We start from the raw sequence: 21,520 nt of genomic DNA on the forward strand, positions 1-21,520 counted from the left end.
ATGCTTTGCCAGCAACTCACTTTCATTTGAATAAGGCCCTCCCTACCCTCATGGGCCAGCATTAAAGACAATTGAATCTGCTGGGTCCCCGCTAATCCTTAGTTATTTACACTGATACTACAGCTGCATGCTAGATATCTTATCCCTATAAGCAGCCCAAAGACAATACCTACAAAGAAAGTCTTAATCATGAGTTAAGACACACTTTACATAGAGAATCTATGCCCATCAGAATCAAGGTACCCTTTTCTAGGACATAAATTAGAAGGAAGACTTCAAGTGCGACACTTCCCTCCTAAGAAGATATTTAATCCCCTTGGTGACCTCCGAATTGGGTCTAGTGTCTCAAATTCGGGTCACTATAGAAAGTGGGTGATATGTAATAAATGTGCAAAACCATCTATTTACAGCAAGTATCTACCAACAGATGAATGGATAAATAAAATGTGGTATATGCATACAATGGAATATCACTCAGCCTCAAGGAAGGAAATTCTGACACCTGCTACAATAGAGATAAACCTTGAAGATATTATGCTAAGAGAAATAAGGCAGTCACAAAAGGACAAATACTGTCTGATTCCACTTATATGAGATACCTAGAGTAGTCTAATTCACAGAGACAAAAAGTAGAATAGTGGTAGCCAGGGACTAAGGAGAGGAGAGAATGAGGAGTTCTGTTGAATAGGCACAGAGTTTCAACTGGAGAAGATGAAAAGTTCTGGAGGTGGATGGAGGTGATGGTTGTACAACAGTCATGAACGTACTTAATGCCACTGAACATTAAAATGGTACATTTTATGTAATGCATATTTTATGACAATAAAAAGAAAATGAAAGCTTAAGGAGGGTGTGGCAGAGGGGAACTCTTTACTGCTAGGGAAGCTTATAAGCCCATAGTAAATGTCACAATGTAACAATGCTCAGAGGGCAAGACGTGGCCTGAAAGGCTGGTCTGCTTCCACCTGACCTAGAAAAGAGTATTCACTTCCAGAAGAAACTTCATCATAGGGTCTGGTTGACAGCTGTACCAGCTGGCAGCTTGGGGACACGTACCAAGAGCACCTCTCAGGCAATGAAAACATTAACCTCCCAGGTTTTTCCAAGCACACACTAAATCTTGCGCTCTTATGCCAAACTATTCTTGGCACAGAAATAACAGCAACATTCGACAGGTGTATCAAGTCTGGACACATAAAGAGGCTCTCCATGGAGAGGGTGACAATGGCTGTGATGATGATGGGTGGATGACAGCAACTCTGGACTCAGAGAGCAGGTACCGGCACCAACGCTGGGCGCCGTTCACTTTCCAAGCCAACCACCTGTCAGCCGAGCCTGCAGCAACCGCGGGTCTGCACTGCGCTTCTAAATAAAACAATAGGGTTCAACACACCTTGGGCACACAAGTGGGCAGAGTCCTTTCAAGACGGCATGAAAGTCAAACTCAAGGAGAATGAGGTCGGTAAAGCAAAATTTACAGAGATGCTATGGGAGCATTGGAAATAGGATTTTATTTAACAGAAACTTACACAAATTTGATACAAACCCTACATTTTGCAAAGCTTTATCACAATTCTACACATTATAACTTGCGGGAGTTGGTGGGAGAGTGGGTTATGATTATAATTATTAGCATTTTGATAAAGGACCTTTTCTATCAGAAAATGTCACCGAAAAGGGCTACAGAAGGATACAAAGACACTCTCAGTGAGCTCCCCCGGGACTGGCCTTGAGTGAGAAGGCTGAAGGGGCTAGCAGACATCTGTGCCATCCAATCTCCCCTTTCGAAGGCAAGAGAGATTCTCAAGCTCAGACCCATTTCAGTAACACTGACACTCAAGGACTCGCTGAGGAGAATATCTGGCGTTAGGCTGTACGTTCCTGATGATGACTCTGCTTGCAAGTGAGGGAAGGTCAAGAGCATGGACACACAGAAGACCTGGAAAAGAACGGAGCGGCCCCGCCAGTCAACCCAGCTCCGCTGCTAGGCCACAGACACAGAGCTGAATCACATTTCACAGGCCATCAAGTTCACTGCCACCCTCATGGCCACAAAGGAACATGTTAGAACACGCGCCTTTCTCTTTTGCCCCCATAAGCAACTGATTTTGAGGCTTCTGTCGCTCACGTTGGCCTTCCTCACCCTTGGGGACGCTCTAGAACCTTAGGCCCCCAAAGCCAGCTCAGCAGAATGCTCCCTTTCAAGTCTCCTCTGGAAGTTGTTAGGTGACCAAATGAATGTCATCTCAGCTGATGCATATTTTGTCGTCCTTTTTTTCCTTCTCTTTCTTCACTGCATTATTTTAAACAAAGCTGTCTGTGTTCGAAAATGTTGCACTCGCAGAGATACGGTTAATCGCTATATGGGATTCCTTTCTGAACTAGCCTCCTCAGACGTGACGACCAGAAGGCGAGCTGCTTCTTGACATCCAGATAAATGGGGATTGCCTACGGGGAGTGGGGGGAGAGGGGTTTTTTTTTGGGGGGGGGCAGGGGTGGAGAGACTGCTGATAGCCTTTGGGCCTAATTTATTTCGGTCATGTCTTAACACATAACCATGTAACATCACCAACACTTTCAATAGAATTTTGAAGAAGTAAAATAAAACACCAATCACTCCTCACTTACCACATCCAACTCGCGGAAATAAAAATACCTAAAGCACATACACGAATGGCTTTTTTAAAAGCCTGAGAGAGCAGAGTTGATCTTTATTTTCTTATTAAAAATGTGGGGTATTTTTCCTTAGAGTTAATATGCAGTCTTTATTTTACATTAAGTACTCTTTTGATTTCGTGTCTTCACAAAATTGCTTTTAACTTTCGAAGCAGAAGGTACTTTAAACAAAAATACTGTGCCGCGTCAGCACTTTTTTCTTTTAAATATTGAAATAAATAAAATAGTTAATCTTTTTTTTTTTCATCAGTTTGTTCGTGTTCAGTTATTTCTATTGTAGAGCAATTCCAGTCTGACCTGGGTACTTTCTCACAGACACTTAAAGAAAATGTAATGAAGAATTTAAAAAAGGAAAAAAAAAATCTTCTTATTGCACAAACTTAGGCCATTCCCAAGACTTGTCTGAGCTGAGCTGAGTCGTGCTGGAGGCTTTTCCACAATCCAGGCTCCTGTGTTGGCTGAAACACACGCGCAGGAGGGGGCCAGGCAAGGGAAGAGGAAGAGGAGGAGAAGGAGGAGGCGCAAATCAACGTGGCTTCTTGTCACCTTCTTCGGAAATGGCTTGCTTGGAGGATGCCGGAGTCCCCAGGTCATAGAGTTGACTGCAGAGGGAAAGGCAAGGAAAGATAAAACAAAAACACCAGTACAGGACAACTACCTACAAAAGGAAAGATTAAAATCAAGGGGGTGGTGGAAATGAAATGAACTGAAAAGAAAAACAAAAGAAGGAAGGAAGAGAACATACTACCTACGGCCATGCTAATGAGACCACGGCTATGTGCATGGACAGCCAGGCTGGCGCCTCCTGTGCCGTGAACACCAGCAGCACGAGATCAGCCAGCAATCGGGCAGGTCAGCTGCGCCTGGGCAACCGATGACACAAGAAACACCGAGGACGCAGCTGGAGTTGCAGTCCCTAGGTGGTGGAGTGGGCAAAACTGGGCGCTGGCAAAATCTATTGTTCTTTCTCCTCTACTTGGAAGCTGAAGCTTTCCACTATTAAAACACCCCAGGAGGACCATTAAGATGTAATCTGTCTGCCTGTCACCTAAGCGGATATGTGTAGTTCTAGGGGGTAGGACCAGTGGCGGTTACAAAAACCCTAACGGATGCCCCACTGGGCCCTAAGGCACCATGCACACACCCTCAGCCCCAATCCCAAGTGATTCCAGGCTGTCAGAATTACTCAGGGAGAGAACCAAGCCCAAGGAGCCATTCGAGTCCTCAACTAGCCCAGTGATCCCAACTGTCAGCCTTGGAACCTGGTGGCACTTCAAGCCTGATGGGTCTTTTAGCCAGGAGGACCAAAACAGGAGTGGATCTTACTTCTAGCCGAAATGAAATCTGCTAAGTTATCTCAGTCTTTGGAATGGAGTGTTTCACACAAAGGAGGAAGCAATACAACCAAGTACTAACCCATTTCACCCCAGGAGCAGTTCCTGAGGGCAGAGATGGACAACTGTAAACAGTGCTCAGGCCATGCTGGGCTGGGTGATGAGGGAGGGAGGAAAGGAAGGAGGTGCCCAACTTAAAAACGGCCAAGGCAGCAGGGACCAAAATTCAAAACCAAATGAGTGGCTCAATTGAATCCCTCCATCTTCCATCTTTCTTTCTAATACCCAAGGCATTACTCACTGCCCAGGTACAGGACTGGTATAGATGCTTCCAAAACTTAGACTCTATCTGTCTACTTAATGTTTTCAAAGGGAGGCTGAGAAAAGCCTCGCTTCTACCCACCACCAAGCCCTCTCCCTCCATCTGCTCCTATTTCCTTCCCCTCCAGCCCATCCCGCACCCTCCCGCTGTCTCACCTCTCAGCTCTGCTTTCCTGGCGCCCTTCCCCAGACTCTGGTCCTCTTCCCCAGTGCTCATCTCTTCACTCTCCCTCCTGCCTTTAGCCCCTTCACTCCACTGATGAAACTGGTTGGTGTTCAGACCTCCCACAGGTGCCTGCCAAGTGTTCCCTTAATGGGCACCCAAACTTTCACTCCCTTCCGGAGTCTTTCTGTGCCTCTCCCAGTGCCCCTGACCCCTCCAGTCAGATATCATCTGCTGCTCTTTTAGTGAGTCTGTCTCATACCATAACTTCATGCCCTTTCAATTTCCTCAAATTTCCATCCTTGACCCCCCAACACACACACACACACACACACACACACACACACACACATTCTTCTTTTGTCCCATTTAAGCCACCTAGAAAATAGCTGGTTAGTTCCCAACCTTGTGCTCCTAACATCCATTTTCTCCTTCATTTCCTCTGGCTGGGCCAAATGCAGGCCATTGAAAATGTCCCACTGCCTCTCAGTCTTCTGCTTTCAGTCCCCTTCCAGGAGGCTACCTTTCCTTCCCTACACACATCTTCAACTTTCCCCTTCCCCTGTCCTCACACCCTCATTCTCCCTCCTGACCCACCATCACTACTTCACTGGCTCCTGGAGAACCAGCCCCCCTCTGACTTGACCAATGGATGCTGTGTCCAGCTATGTCCTCTCCAACCTCTGTGTCCACAGTATTTATTGAGCGTCCACGATGTAAGGAATGAGACACTAAATCCTGCCACTAATTATTTCAGAAACATTGCTCAGTTCTCAGTTTATTTCAACAAATAATTATGGCACAATGGTGTCAGGCACTGTCCAAGGGACATGAATGGCATCATTTTTGCCCTCAAGGAACACACCATCTGTTTGATGAGAAAGACTACAGTCATGTTATAATAAGCACCAAACTAGTGGCATGAGCAAAACATGACAGAACAATACTTAAGCATGTTTTTGACTTGTGATTTTTGCCATTTTACATGGTTCAGGTTGTGATCCCCAGTGTTGCCTTTTGTTCAGCTCCATCTCCATCCTCTCTGACAACAGACATTCTTGCCTACAGATTAAACAGCAATAGCCAGTCTAGAGCTCTTAGTTGATCTGCATGGCTTCCTCTAAGAAAATCTCCCTGACAACTGTGATCTCCAGCAAAAACAATCACATACCACCCCATGACGCTCTCACACATTTTTAACTACTTGTGAATATCTGGTCTGCCCACCTAGATTGCCAAAAATCCAGTGGACACCAAATCCATTGGTCCCATGTTTAATTTCATCCTATCCTTCACAGGGCTGAGCAGTCAAATGCCTACCGCTGTTACTCAGCCTCTAGTCGCCGAATAAACAAAGGCATATAGGAATGAAAATATTATCATCCAAAGTGTATAAACATACTAGCCTGAACCTGAGCTGAAAGGACAAATGTCTGAGTCACCAATCGTGGGATAAATCAATCATGCGCCCCCTGATATGAGGCCCTGAGAAGGATGCAACATCATTTCTCTGGTACTCTTACCCAAATTTGTAACCTGACTGTAGCCCTTAGGAAATGGTACACAAATCCAAAGAGAAGGGCTTTCTAGGAATTGACTAGCATCAAGGTATGAAAGACAAAGACTACGGAACTAACTACTCCAGATTAAAGGGCTTTAAGAGGACGTGACAGCTAACTACAACTGTGATCCTACATGAATCCTGGACCAGAAAAAGGACATATTAGTGAGATGCTTGGCACAATCTGAATAAGGCCTGTAGAGTGGAAGGTATGCATCAATATTATTTCCTGATTGTGATCATTTTATTGAGATTATTTGAAGATTCTAAGTGAAGAGTACATAGGAATTCTTTGTATTATTTGTGTGAGTTTTTTGTAAATCTGAAATTATTTCAAAATTAACAATTTTTAAGCCTTAGTCATTGGTTGAGGGCCAGTATGGAGATATTTTGAAAACCTAACTTCCAATGCTTTTTAGCTAATAATTCCGTTCTGACAGCGTTCTTCCATCATTCTCAGCTATTTTGTAAATCAACCAAACAGAATGGTTTTTCCTCTACTGTTATTTTGAGAAAATGGTCAGAAATCACTTTTATTGAGCACAGCAGTATCAAATAATTCAGTTCTTCAGTGTTAGAAGCACTTGGGCATGTGAAGTGTTCCTTCCTTGCCACCTCACCCCTCCCACCGTCACCCCCACCCTGATGTCACCGTCAAAACATTGCCCTTGTAAGAAGCTCAACCTTAGTTCCTCGGGAAAGTTCATGGGACTTCACCATCGCTGCTTCTCAGCAGGATTCTAATGTGATTTTGTTTTTGTTTTGTTTTGTTTTGACAGCATCAAATACCTCCTCTCAATCCAATGAGGTCTTGAATGAAAGACCTCAAAAACTTTACTCATTTTACTCAATAAATCTCAAAATATGATCGATGAAGTCAGTATAGACTGAGGAAAGAGTATTAGAAGACCTAAACACCACTTACGGCGCCTAGAACTTCAGTCACCTAATGTGATCAATCTGTTTCCTCATCAGTAAAATGGGAATGAATGACATCTATCTTACCCCACACGGCTGCTTTAAGAATCATCATGAGATCATCTTGGTTACCTATTGCAATAGGGTAAGAAACGTCCACGTGCTAAGGATAGAGAAACTGAGGCAGAGGTTCATGGCAACAAATTCACACAGGGACTGAGTCCAGAACCCAGAACTTTTTATTTCTACTCTAGGTTTCTACTCACTAGATCAAAAATGCCTCACTCCAAAAATTTACAGCACAATTAACTTCACTTCCAAAGGCTAAACAAAATCTCCTGTGGAAAAATTCCTAATACATGAGGCTGCTCAAACTTTAAGTACAAGTTTAAGATCATATTCATCAGATGTAACAGGAGGCATATTGGGATAATATTAATTAATTCTATTTCACCATGAAGTGAGTACCTCCAAACAGCTTTCAGTTCTCTCCCCGAGTAATGATCTTGTGTTCCCTCAAGTGCTATCTAAAGGCAGTATCACACTGCAGCCCATTAGGTGCATAGAGAGATGCGAAGTAAGCAGGAAGGTTTAAAGGGGTACAATTGATGCGAACATCATATTTTTATTAAATCCTTCTCTCTAAAATACCAGTAGCAAATTGCGTTACTGGCTTTAAAGTAGCTTTAAAAAATTAAATGCGTATTTCTCATTCCCAGTGTTACAGAATAGAGGACCTGATCTCAACACAGTCTCAACAGAAATAAAGGATTAGATTGTTCTAGGTGGGAAAAAACATCAGATAGACAACAACGGTCATCACTTTTACATCAACAGTTCTCCCCAGGGGATTGGAAGGTTGTAACAAATTTAGAAAGTTCTGTATCTTTGGTCGTCCTATCTTTGGGCTGAGACTCAGAAAATTTGGTGACACGTCTGAGGCATTTCGGAGGGTGCTTTCCTGAGCTGAGGACAAAGGAGACTAGTCAGATCTTTTTCATCTTGATGACTCTAATTTTTTTCTATTGAATTTGAGTAGTGATACTTATTTAGCAAGAGCAACAACAAAATGATAGATGCGTTGACTGCTGGCACAGCTCTTACGACTCCTGAGGTCACAAAAAAAAAAAAAAAAGACTTCATTCCTAATAGACGTTAAGTCGGGAGGGACTGTCTAGAAATGATGGTTTAGAAGATGAGCTCTCTGCAAAAATCTGCACAGAATTTTAATCGGAATTGTCTTTTTGGGGATCTAGTTGTTTACTCTTCAGTTTTAAAATTGCTTTTAATAAGGTTCTCTTTTAAAGCTATATTCATTACAACACCCCTTTCTTTGATTGGACTTGAGAAAAAGCGAGAGATACCTATCTACCTACCTACCTTTATCTTCCCCTCTTTGACCAAGTATTAGTTGGAAAAGGAGTATTAGTTGAAAGAAGTGCATCTGAAACCATAACCAAAGGAGGCATTATGATTCCAGGAAAATCTCAAGGAAAAGTATTACAAGCAACTGTAGTAGTTTGTTGGATCGGGCTCTAAAGGAAAGGGTGCAGAGATTCAACCAGTTAACATGAAAGTTGGAAATAAAAGTTCTTCTCCCAGAATACAAAGGCACCAAAGTAGTTCTAGATGACAAGGATGACTGTTTATTTAGAGACGATGGGTGACATTGTGGGGAAGTACGTAGATTGAAAAAAAATCACTATTTAAATGACATCACAGGAAGCTGCCCATTCCACTGAAGTTCTGAAAGCTTTCATCATGTAGGAATTTCCATGTATCTCTTTTATAATAAATTAATGATATTCAAGCCTTAAAAAAATTATAAATAAAAAAATATATATATATATTTATATATATATTCCATTTACAGGACCATGCAAGTGGCAGCACAGAACAATAGTAAAGGAATACAGGTCCTGGAGTCAGGTTGCCAGGGATCAAAATCTGGCTCCTTACTAACTGTGAGGCCTCAGGTACATCCCTTAACCTTATTACTAGGCCTCAGATTCCGTCTGTGTAAACTGGGGCTGATACAAGCACAGCCTCCCGGGGTAATCATGAGGATTAAATGAACTGTCCTAGGGAAAGCACTCAGGACAACGCCTGCTCCATAAACGTTGGTGGCTGCTACATAGAGAAAGGGGGATAAAGGTATAACAGCAGCCACGCAAGCATTTGGAAACCCATGACAGCCACCTCCCTCCTCCTGCACCTCCCAAGTCTCCTTCCTTCACCTAAGACATTTGTCTTCAAAGCCACGTTCATTGCACTCCCTCAGACCTCACTCAACTTCTCTGGATTGATCTTTCTCCACTGAAAAGTAGAAAATTTGAACTTGATCATCTTCAAAGTCCCCTCCAGTTCGTTTTTTCTTTTTTAAAGGATGTAAATTCTGACCGAGTCTGTTGGAGGATACTATGAGCAAGGTGAGACGAGGTGCTCAGGCCATGCTAGGATACAGTACTACTCTCGGTTGGCTACACCAACTGAGAAAGATGAGGACATCTACTACCCCCCAAAAGGAGAAACTGAGATCAAGCTCTGCTCATAAAATTAAAATAGAGAAGCAATAGCCACTCTCGGATAAATCTCTCCATGGGAGGCTTGTTTACACAGGTCTTCATTTTGGTTCTCCTTCAGAACCCCATGCTAAACTCTAAAAATTAGGTGGCTTTTTATAATTTAAATTAAGTAGACTTTTTTTGTTTAAGTTCAAGTTCAAAGGCAGGCTGTCATTGAAAAATGTTAGGACTACGAACAACTACACAGATGTCAAATGATCCTATAGATTGGTTGGACATATTTTTATTAACACAGAAGCTCACACTTCATCAAGGAGGGCAAGTCACAATGCTATGAATCCAACATCTAAGCCCAAGCAACAGAACAAGTGACGAGGAGAAGGACAGCAAGAGCAGGTTGTATCCCCTTAGCAGAAATCAACCGGAACCAACTCTAGGGGCTTTTCCACACGTGTGAGCATGCAGGACTAGTACAACATGGCAGGGTTATTCCATGTGTGGCCAGGAGCAGGGCCCACGTACAGATTAGGAAGAACATCCCATTCTCTCACAACTGAGAGTAAATGCCCAGGCCAGCACTTTCACATTTCAAGCCGGAGAAAAGTAGAAGTTCTTTCTGTCTCAGGCTACCAGGGAAGCACAAAGAGTCCATTTGTGGGTTTCTTTGCTTAGTCTTTGCTTTTGTTCCGTGGGTTTGTTATTTTAATGAGAGGTCTCATTCATGAAGATTTGCAAAGCCTGGATTGTCCAAGTAGATCTTCCCAGACCCTTACAAGTGGCCTGTTGCCTGGGTGGCTACTTGGCTCTCCCAACCCAAGCCAAATGGCAGTGCCCTTGTCTCTGGACCTGTGCTCTCATGGAGGCCGGAGACCCTGATCACACTTAGTGGAAGTTTAGAATCTTTAGATCAGCGCAGTTGAGAGTTTTCCTAATCAGAGATCCTCTTTAATTTGGACTCATCCCCTTGGCGGTTAAGTTGGTCCGTGGAGCACGGAATACCACCCTAGACATGCAGACCCCCATGTGGCCGCACTCTCTCATTCCGCCCGAGTACAGCAGCCAGCTCCGACCTCAGATCCCTGGACTCCACCCACCAGGGGCAGCCAAGGGACCAAGGGACGCAGAGTGAGCCAAGCACTTTCCCAGCCATTTTCTCTTATGGTTGAAGCCAGAAGCCCACCGTTCTCTGCACAGGGCCCCTCCCACAGTCCAAGCAAGCCTCAGCTGCCACACGAGCCCCAGGCCCATGTGGGTAAGCATGCACACACAGAAAGCAGAGGGCCGGGGGGGAAGACACTCCACGCCGGTAGCCAGGCCCACACTAATAAGGTGGTGTGAACCCAGGAAAACAAAAGACAAGGGGGGGGAGGAAAAGGAAAGAAAGAAAGGAAAAACAAACAAACAAACAATAACAAAAAATAACTGTGATGGTTTTGCCCTCACTGTAAGACAGGCCAGCCAACACATACCTTTTGACTAGGGCTGCACGGCTGCTCATTGTTGGGACTGCCAACAAGGTGGATGGTCTTCTCCATCGCCCCAGGAACCTTGAGCAACTGTTGCTTTGGTTTATTTCAGGAGGTGCTATTGGAAACATAAAACAAAGTGCCTGGAGGGCACTATAAAAAAAAAATAGAAGAAGAAACACGGGAGACTTGATCATCCAATGGGAATTTATGTTTGTAAACAGGGGCCAGGGGAGAGGGGCATATACTGTGAGGTATCATTCTTCCTTCCATGAGTGCGGCCTCAGGTTGCTTTGTCACTGCTGAGTCCATGACTTTCTGTTTATATTCCGTTCCTGCATTTGGAAATTGCTCTTCGCCAGGAGGAAAGTGAGGAGAAACCCCGCGACAACACCACAGCGGCTATGCTGGCGGAGGGGAGGAGCCCAGGAGGCGCCGGCAGCCAGGGCCCAGGCGCTGGAGGGAGGCCACATGTGGCCCAGACTTCCCAGGAGCTGATGACATTTTCTCGCAAGCAGGGAGGAAGATGGAAAGGTCAGGGAGCAGAAATGGGGAGGGGGTCTGCCGTAGGGAGCCACACACTCCGTGGGGTACAGAAAGTGCCATCATCTCCCAGCGAGGAAATCCTCCCGACTAGGTGTCCTTGAATCAATCCCTCCCCCAGCGGCTCTCTCCCAAGCAGGATATCACTTCAATTGCTTTGATTTCCCTTCTCTCTCTCTCAAAAAAAGGTCCATTTCTAATAATAGCTAGAATACATAAATAATCATTTTTAATGTTATTCATTCTTTGTTTCCAAACCCAATGTTCCTCCTCTCTTCATTTTGCCAATAAATAGGAAAACTGAGGAAATCGATTCTGCTCATGTCAAAAAGATCCCCGCCACCCCCCCCAAAGAGAGACAATCCGCCTAACTTCCCATTTCTACAGAAAATAAACAGTACATCATGATGCCATCTCTCTGAAGGACCGTCATCCTCCTCTTGTGTTCTGCTTTGTTTCAGTAGTTTGTGCTTCTGTTGTACAAACCCAAAACAGGGGGGGAGGGGGGAGGATGCGTGTGGAAGGAGAGAGGAAAAAGCAAGGATGAAGGGAAAACCTCAAGTTGACTTTCATTTAAAAAAAAAAATATCAGACCCAGAATAATGACCAAAGTCAGAGGGTGACGGCTAGTCGCCCGGAGAGTCTGTTCCGTGGGTTTAGCAACTGCCCTTTTTATCTGCTGTGGGCGAACCCCGGCCACTGCGGCGTCCTCGGCAGGAGCGAGGCTCTTCCAAATCGTCCTCATCAAAGCCGTGGAAAGTTGACGTGTCACTTTCTGACGTGGAACCGAATAAGTCCTCCGTGGTGCGTGCTGCGGCCGCCGCCTCCTCCTTCCTGCCTTCTCCTCCCAAATGAGCTGACATGTATGATGAATATATCAGCACATGGGTTAAGCAACAGACAGCATTATTAATATTCTTATTACATTCTTACAACGTTACTTTTAATAGCAAGACCAAAAACCGTTTCACACCAAAAGGGATTAGCTGGGTGCATCACCTGGCGACAGGGATTCAGGGTAACGGCACAAAGCCAATATTTCCAGGGAAAAGGATTCCTCCCTCCCCAGAAAGACATCATCTCTACCACAATGCGTATGTCCACAGCTCTGACAGTGACAGAGTCAACCATGGTCTGTCTTTCTCCTCTTCCATCCTCACACATACACATGCACGCCTGCTCACCCCCGCCCCAGACAATGAGTTGCCTTGGTGGTTTTTAAGCCCCGTTGGTATTTCTCTGGTGTTTTCGGTTGGTGTTTCTTTGAACACTGTTTGTCCTTCACTTTGACAGTCAGCTTTACAAAGGTATTACTGTCAGATAACCTATTCAAGGTGGTTAAGCCTCCAACCATTTTATTTTTATTTTTACCAGTTTCTAATCCCATTCTCATGGTACCCTTTCAATTCTGCCCTTACGCCATGTAGTTCATTCGTACTGAAAGCGAGAAGTTGGAAAGTCTGATAAGCGGTAGACAATAAAAGAGTCTCTTGTTTTCTTTAAAGACTGGAGGAAATTTCGGTGATCTGCACCCGCATATATGTGCGTGCACATACACACCTGTGTGCACACATGTGCACATGTGCGCACGCGCGCGCACACACACACACACACTCCAGCCACTAAACACGCCCAGGTCTCGTTACTCCAGAAAGTCCAGAGTTGTCAGATCTAACTCAGAGCACTAAAAAAGCAGGATTTAGGGGTTTCAGAACCCTAATAAAATACAGTATCCTGAAATCTAGAAAACTCAGCTTTAAATTTATTCACACTGTAAATGGGCCCCAGGACCGCCCCCAAATGAGGTCACAATGTTTCACATATAGTGTCAATTTCAGGAATCTCATTTTCTCCCCAGGAAACAGAGGTAGCCGGGAAGACTGGAAGGGAAAGACAGTTTTTCTGAGCTTCACATTCTTTCTTTGGAAGGACTCCAAGGAGGCCCTAGAGAAGTATTCGCCCACCTGCCTTCGCAAGCATGTCTCATGGGCTAATGCCACCTGTTTATTCCCAAGGTAGTGACTATTTCAGGAGCATCCGAGTCAGACCTTGACTAAATCATCCAACAAAATTGGCAAATGCAATGAGAACACCTAGGCTGGTATCAAATAGCCCCTGGGTCACATAGCAGACAGATCCTGGGGTGGGGGAGGAATGCTGAAGTTTTGGATAGACAACACCAACTGCCCATTTCTGGTCCCCCATGGATCAGATCCAAGTACCCCATCTTTGCAGGGAACAAAAGGGGAAGATTCAAGCAGCTTGCAGGGAGCATTCTGAAGCTGCCCTCTCTAATGCACCCCAAATCCATAACAGTCCATCACGTTCTGCCTAGAAAATCACTCCACCAGGTGACTTTGCTTCTGGCAATAGAGATTTTGTCTGATCTTTTGCTTTCAAAAAAACACTGAATTGAATTTCATTTGTTTTGTTTTCTCTAATTATTTCTAAAATTATTCATTTTCTTTCAAGTATTTAAAACCCAGAGTGCACGCTCACGTGAGCCCTCTCCTCTAAGCTAGCACCAGCAGGGTGAAGAGGCCAACGTGAGGTATCATGTTTGGAAAACAAATGAACATGGACGGGCCACCCCGTCAGGTCCTTAAGAGCTCACTGCTGAGGGTATGTGCACTGGAGACCACAGTCCTTTTCCAATTACTGATTTGTTACTCAAGTCAGTCTGGAACCCTAAACAACCCCAAAACCAAATATAAAAGGACTGAAGTTCAGTTTTGCAAGCAAAGCAAGGGAAGAACTGAGTTGTTACAGTAAACCCAGGTGCAGTCACCTCAGTCCATCTCCTGGGCCTCGGAGCAGAAAAGACCCTGGAGAGAAATAGAGGAAGGAGCAATGGCTTCTCACTGCTACACCAACCACCCAGCTGAACAGCATCTCGCCCACTAGTCAGTGCTGGGTCAGGCTAAAGATGAAGCTGAGATCTTTGCTCCCCCCTGCCTTGTGCTTTGACTTCGCAGGCACATCAAACAGTATGAAAAACAGGTCTCACCAACCAACCACGACCAACCAAAGATAATGGTTTGGTTAGAATTGCAAAATGAAACATCTTGAACAAAACTTGAAGGCCTGAATTCCGTTTAAGAAAGAGATAAAAAGACCCAAATCTGTTTTTGTCATTTTAGTCTTTGGAGAAGTCAAAGATGAAAATTTCAAAGCATGCTAAGTCGACTTCAGATCAGCCCTGAGAACACCTGCCCTTTGGCCCCCTTGATCTATCAGGGTCTCTTTTGTCTGTTTTGTATGAGACAATGGGATGAGCGGCCAATGGAGGTGGTCTTTATGCAGCTGCCCATGAGCCCGGGGTCTCAGACTCCCACAGTTCAAGATGTGGCTACTCTCCCTATATTCATGTTTCCATACTCTTCCAGTATGCCCCAGGCACTTCCATACAACACACATCTCTTTGGTAGGTGCACACCATCTGATACAAGGAAGCATATTGTCTGTGTCTGCAGGTGTTTCTTAAGACACTACCTCATTATTGTCCGCAACAATACACACAAAGAAATAGCCACCTCATGGAGACTCCAGACAGGAGCCAAAAGCTCCTTTCCCTCTTCCTACATCCCAGGGCACAACTTCTTGTTCTTAAGACTCAGAGAAGAAAAATATCAAAATGACCTGAAAACTCCTCTCCACTCAAAATCACCACCATGTCTTCTCCACTCCACCCTTCAGCCCCCATACAAGATGGCAGAGGAATGCAAGTGGAACAGCTCCTGGTCTATGGGCACAGATGCAAGAAGGGGCCACACTCACCAGAGCGTCCACAGTCTGCACAGGACACCAGCTCTTCAGGTCGCCCACTCTTCTTGTTCATGTTAGAGCCGCCCAAGCAGAAGTCACAGTAGTTGTTGGGAATGACTGTCCCATCCGGTCCTTTCTGGGCTATAGAAACAGTAAGAAAAAAAAAAATCTGATTTTAGGCTGACGTGAGTTTCTACTAGCCCCTTTTCTCCCACGGTGTGGCAGAATCTGTTCTGGAAAAAATATCAAGTTAGAATGCAAGGTTTCATTACAATCAAGTTGTTACTTTGGGCTAAGTTTTCTTTTTGATCCTCTTCAGCTCAATAGCTCTAATCCCTTGCAAGCCATCCAGAGTTTAGTTTAATTTCTGCAATATTTGCAAAACCCATCTCTGTGTTTTTACAGAGACTACCTTGCTCCTCGGGTTGCGTTCCCTGAACGAGCCAAGCATCCAGAAGGCCTACCAGTCAAGTAAACTTCCCTCATCCCTGAACAACCAGCCCTCAAGCCTTAGGCCTCAAACAACAGGTGGCAACCATAACCAGTGGTGGGATGAGAGGAAGAAAGAATGGGCAAGGCCTAGGCCTTGCCCTTGGGAAAAACGCTCTTGTTCGGGAGATATTCCTTTTGTCCCTGAAAATGAAACAAAGAAGCACTGATGGGAGTCATTTCCAGGAAGGACACTGAAGATGCTTCTGGGGACGCTGATGAACATCTCAGCAGGTACACAAGTGTCCACTCTTGTTCAGCCTTATATCCCTAAAGTCCATACTCGTTTGTATGGAGAGAACCCAGGATGAGTTAATCAGCAGACCTCAAGGGCCTAGAATCAGACATGGGCACTCAGCTCAGCCTCATGCCAAACACAAGTTGAATGGTGAGTTAGTGAGCATGCCTTGAGGCTTAAGACCTTCATAAGTCACCCCCGCCGAAGGTCCTTATCCAAAGGCAAAGAAAAATCTTGGGACATGATCTCAAAAACAAAGCTTATGAGAACGGCACATATTCTCAAGCACTGAAATCATTCGCCATTCCTAGGGGCTAGCTGGAAAAGCGTGGACAGGTTTCTCTGCATGGGGAGAAATGCCTCCATTCTCTTGTTTTTCGATCCCTATTGTGGAGACTTCTTTGTCACATGAACACTCCGTTTGCAACTAAGAAGGAAAGTCTGTCTGTTTACGGGATCAGCCTAAACCACAGGGGTATCTTCCACCTCGCTATACCCAATGTCTGCAGCTATCTTTCATTATTTACTGGCTAACATTAATCAGGGTCCCGTAGGGTACAAATCTGTAAAAGGAAGCAGATATGTGAGCAGAAATACCATCCAGACAGTAAGTGATAAACGGATTCACCCACTTTAATATGATTCCCTCTGGCCTTCACTTCCTCCATGCCTCTGCTTTGCCTCCAGGAATAGAAAAACTTACCTGGGGAAGGCAGAAGACAAAAGCTGGCAGAATTACATTATAGAGAGTTAATCCATTTATCAGTTGCTATTTGGATTGTTTAATCAGTTTCTAAGTCATTGATTTTCATCTTCAGGGAGGCAGACAATTCTCTGCAAAAAAGGTGTTGGCTGTTGGGGGCGGACAGAGGAGCTGGTCACACCCCGTGGCCTCTTGAGTGTGGGCTTTTTCTTCACCACTCACTGCCTCTCAAAGACTTCACAGGTCATAAAGAATGGTTTTGCAAATAATCCCCAAAGTCAGTATGCCTGCAAAAATCGTACTCTGAAATTTTCATTGCCCAAATCCAGAAGAAAACTCCTTTCGTCCTTCTCTCTCAGTTGCCATCTTCAATATTTCCAGAACTCTCTTAAGAAAATCCAAGCATGTCTATGAAGCAAATAAACTCAGGGTTTTCTCGTTAACAGACTATTCTAGAAATCAATCAAAAGGTGAACAGGAAGAAGTGGGGTATATGATGGGGTATATGAAATCTCGGGACTGAGTGTAAACCAGAGCTAACTTTCATGAGTGATAGGAACTAGAAAGAAAATATGGAGATACCAATCACAACTCAGGTAGCTTCCCGCATGGAAAGCGATCAGACGTCCACGTATATAATCCCACTAAAAGTCTCAGGAGCCCCAGCCTGCACCATCTGTCTCTCCTGTTCTTTTAGGGACTTCCTATTATGTCATATTTTCCTCTCCTTTCACAAACTCTTTAAGCAACCAAAGAATCTGGTTTTCTCCAACACAGTGTATGCATTGTGATTGATGAGGATGAGGTAGAACAGAGTATAAGAACTCCCAGGTAATTCTTCACAGTCTTTCCCACCAATGGATCATTGGTAGAATGCCCTCATTGAATCGGGACTCCAATACCACAAGAAGTTAAAAATTCAGAAATGATCTAGTAGGGCAAAGCAGATAGTGATAGAGAGATTGGTCTTGTGTAAAAAGACCAAAGGAACAGAATTTAATTCAGCTAATAGAGAGAAGTTTCTGAGAAGACTGAATTAGAGCAGGATCCCCACATATATCTGTGTTGGTTGCTGGCCATACAAAGTGCCTGGCCAAGGAGGTGAAGAAGGTGCTAAGACCCCAGTTGTAGGCCTTGCTCTGTGGAGCTGTGACATGTCAGGGCTGGGGAGAGGAGAGGGGTACCATTTTAGTCTAGCAAGGACCCAATAGAGAAAGTGACAGTGAACAGTTATGGTTCATTTTTGGCAAAATCCTACACCCTTCTAATAATAGTGAGCTGAGAGCTTCCTTTCATCTTGTTCAAATGGTGTGGGGTAGACTAATCAAAAGTTTCTTCATCTGGTTCTCTTATACTTTTTGGTATTTAGGGTTGGTTTCAGTGTGAGAGTTTTCCCATAGAGCTCTCCCAATTCCCCAGGCGAAAGGACCAGTCAGGCCTTGGGGAGGGCACTCTGTTGACATCACTTTCATGACTCTTCTCTTGTTAACGCATGTGTACACTTGCCTCAAATGCCTGTACTGAATGATCTCCTCCTTCAGGTTGGGCACCTCGTCTAACACCTGCATGCCCTGCACACAGGAAATGGTTAAGCACAATGTGGAGGATGAATGGCTTAGAAAAGGATGGCAGAGATGTGAGTAGACAGCCCAGTGACACCCCTGGGACATCCTCCTAGTGGGGACAGAGCACTGCGTTTGCTTTCCCTGCGGTAGAGTTATCTGTCGCTCTGAATATCATTCACTACATGGTTTATTTCCCAAGTCCTCAGAGAGAAGTGCTGGTCCATGTCCAGATGGACTGGTCAGTCATCTGGCCTGGTGTCATGTCTAGCTCCCAGAGTAAACAAGAGTGGATGGCTGAGGGCCCTGGGTTTCTGGAAGAATAAGGCCGCACCCCTACTGCAGTAGGAGAAACATCATCTTGTACACAAACATATAAGAAAGCATAAGACTATGATTCACTGTCCTTGAGGAGGGGACGCCAGGTGGCTCCTACCCATTCAGCCTCCCTCTTGTTCAACAGTTTCTCGAAACGAAAAAGAAGTGGACATTTATCACACTACAAAACTGTGATAGATATTCTGCTGGTTGCTTTACATACATTGTTTCATTGATTCTCACAAAAACGTTGTAAAGTGGGGATTATCTGAAGATGACGTAACTGAAACCCAAAGAGATTATGGGGCTGGCTTCACCCCTGGGTCGTTTATGTCCCCAGAGACTCTCTGCCTCCTGAAGAGTCCAGAGGCACACACTTCCTGGCTGTATCTTGCATATAAAATACTTCATAAATCTCTTTAGAGTCAACTTGATTCATCCAATATGTCATTTAGGAAGCCCAAAGGGATAAAAATGATTGAGATTGGCCTGATAAAAGCAGAAATTCCCTTTGAACTTAAATTCCATGTCCCTACCACAGTAATCCATACTGGGTGATCCTGTTTATTGTCACATACTCGGTGAAAATACTTCTCCAAAGAATTCCAGAGGCTCTGGAAGGAATTTTTTTAAGTAAAGCTTACACCACAGCTATACTGGCCTATGGCCTGACCCAGCCATGAGCAATTTCCTGGTACCGTGTATGAGATCATTATAAAAAGGATTTTACTATAAATAGGAAGCTCACACAGACCTTGCAAGAGGGATTTAAATAGAGATTCTGCTTCTGCTTATGGGAAATTGAGTCCCACTTTATAGAATAAGACAACAGGAGGGCAAAGACCCGAGTGGTATCTCGATGGCAGCGTCCATAATGATGGATTTGGTTTTCTGTTGATTAATGTTCATAGGCTGGGATCATATAAGAGATACAAGGAAGCTGCCGAGAAAATAAAGTGAGCCTTAAGAGTTTAGGAATTTACCTGGGGAGATAACTCTACAAAGCTCAAAGGGGGAGGAGGGGAATGGAAATCAAGAACAAAGTTCATGAAGAAACACACACACACACACACACACACACACACAAATAAATAAACAGAAGATGGGAGGGAGCATTCAAATCAAACCAGAGAAAGGAAAAGCCAAGGCCCAAACAGTCCCACCACCACACTCAGTAAAAGATGAGCGGTCATTCTGGAAAGGTATTACTGTACACTTCAATCAGGCCACGTGTCTTTGGCAAACAAGGCCCCAAATCTTCCATAACACTACCACCCAGACAGGGCTGTCTTTCCCCCTTTCAGTCTGATCTCTGCGGCGATATGCCTGCCACTCAGGAAACGAGGAGTGGCGAGGACAGTCTGGCCACCAGCAGCAGCCCCTCATCTGGTCCTGCCAAGACCGAAGCTGTGTCCCAAGTGTCCTCGGGAAATCGGAAGCAAGCCAGGAGGGGAGCCCCCCACCATGGCACATCTACAAAAGCATGACTTCACATCCTGAGCAGACGCTCCGCCCGCCTGCCAGGGCCCGGGGCGCACAAGCACGCGGCCATGCTCCGTGCTTACCACCCAGCCGCGCGGCCCAGCAGCTCTTTCTTCCCAGGCCTGCGAGTTGGGGTGTGTGGCCCTTGGGGAACTGGGGGGCAGTGAGAAGAGCCCTCCAGGAGGAGCCGTGCCTCTCCTCGCCCCTCTCACTGACTCCCCCACCACCTTCCACGGCTGACAGTTCCCATCCCTCCACAGGGCTGACCTGTTTCCATGGCAACCGGAATCCTGGGCTCCGGCAGCCTCTGGTCTTGCCACCTGTTATTACTTCATCTCTCAAGTGTAAAGCATCCTAACCGTCGCCACTTGGCTGTGCAGAGCGCATCTTCAGAGGATGGAGGAAAGGAAAGGGGAGAGGAAAGAGGGAACGCAGAAAGGCAGCCCCAGGCTGACCACACAGGACACACACACACAGGCCAGGCCGGGCGAGAGAAGGAAGGGAAGTCGAGGAGGGAGGGTGGAAGACAACGTGCCTTCCCTTCAGAATCAGCGAGCAGGCCTCAGCTGGAGGCCACCACCACAGCCCGCTACCTTGTACCCAGGCTTTAATGAGGGCCGTGGGAGGGGCGGGGAGAAGGAGGCCGCTGGGGCAGCCGCACAGAGCTCTGCGCGGGCCCACGTGGAGCAGGGCGAGGAGAGGGTTAAAGGAGCAAGATAAAGACTGTGGGGAAGGCTGGACCAGAGGGCAAACAGAGCCTCAAAGCCTGGATAAATGGCCTTAATTCTCATGCTCTTGCTCACCCTACTCCTTACGTGTTTACTCATATAAATTATCCCCAAGGCCTGACACCTTTTTTCACTGCTTCCCTAGAACTGATGAAAAAATAAATCCTACAGATCCAAGGAATAAAAACATTGGGATTCCATTCAGGCCCATTCCTCTTGACCAGTAACAGCAGCTCAGGCCCCACCCCAGGGTTCCAGTAAGAAGACAAATGATGCCTACCTCCCCGCATGTGGAGAGGCAAGGGGACTGCGGAGCCCAGCAGGGAAACAGATGCCTGGGTCCACTCCTCCACCCCCGCCCATAGGGCCACCAGAGTCCTCAGGGGCAGAGAACTCACTCTCGCTCACCAGCCATCATGCCATCGTGCCATCGTGCCACCTAGCACTGGGGACAAAGGGAAAGTAGGTGAGGAGGAAGGAGGCCGGGCTGCTCATGCAGAGTGATTCCAGGCCCTGAGATGAGTCTCCCGGGAGAAACGAAGGCCAAGGGCTGATTCAATAAGTCTTCAAGTTTATGGATGGGCCTAAATTCACCACAGCCCATGGTGTGTAGGACAACACGAGAAAGAATGAGCTGAAATGGCAGGGCATGCTGCGGGAAAGCGGGGAGCCAAGCCGGTCAAACAAAGGCGCGGTAGGAGGAGCAGGCTTCTCTGAAGAGGCCTCGG

The 21,520-nt window shown here is 45.6% G+C and overlaps 1 protein-coding gene across 5 annotated transcripts in view; it reads right to left on the bottom strand.

The window, feature by feature from the left end:
* The window catches only part of DPF3 (double PHD fingers 3), a 286,307-nt gene that overhangs the window by 44,253 nt on the left and 220,534 nt on the right, over positions 1-21,520 (bottom strand). For 4 of the 5 annotated variants that reach the window (XM_034642253.1, XM_034642251.1, XM_034642255.1 and 1 more), the window contains exon 8: positions 15,285-15,413. In XM_034642253.1, the coding sequence (XP_034498144.1) occupies positions 15,285-15,413 (129 nt within the window). Of the gene's footprint in view, positions 1-11,157; positions 12,364-15,284; positions 15,414-21,520 lie in introns of those variants that run through there. The other variant, XM_034642254.1, reaches the window with a different exon arrangement.

Source organism: Ailuropoda melanoleuca, chromosome 14 (genome assembly GCF_002007445.2).
Source record: "Ailuropoda melanoleuca isolate Jingjing chromosome 14, ASM200744v2, whole genome shotgun sequence".
Classification (NCBI taxonomy): Eukaryota; Metazoa; Chordata; class Mammalia; order Carnivora; family Ursidae; genus Ailuropoda; species Ailuropoda melanoleuca.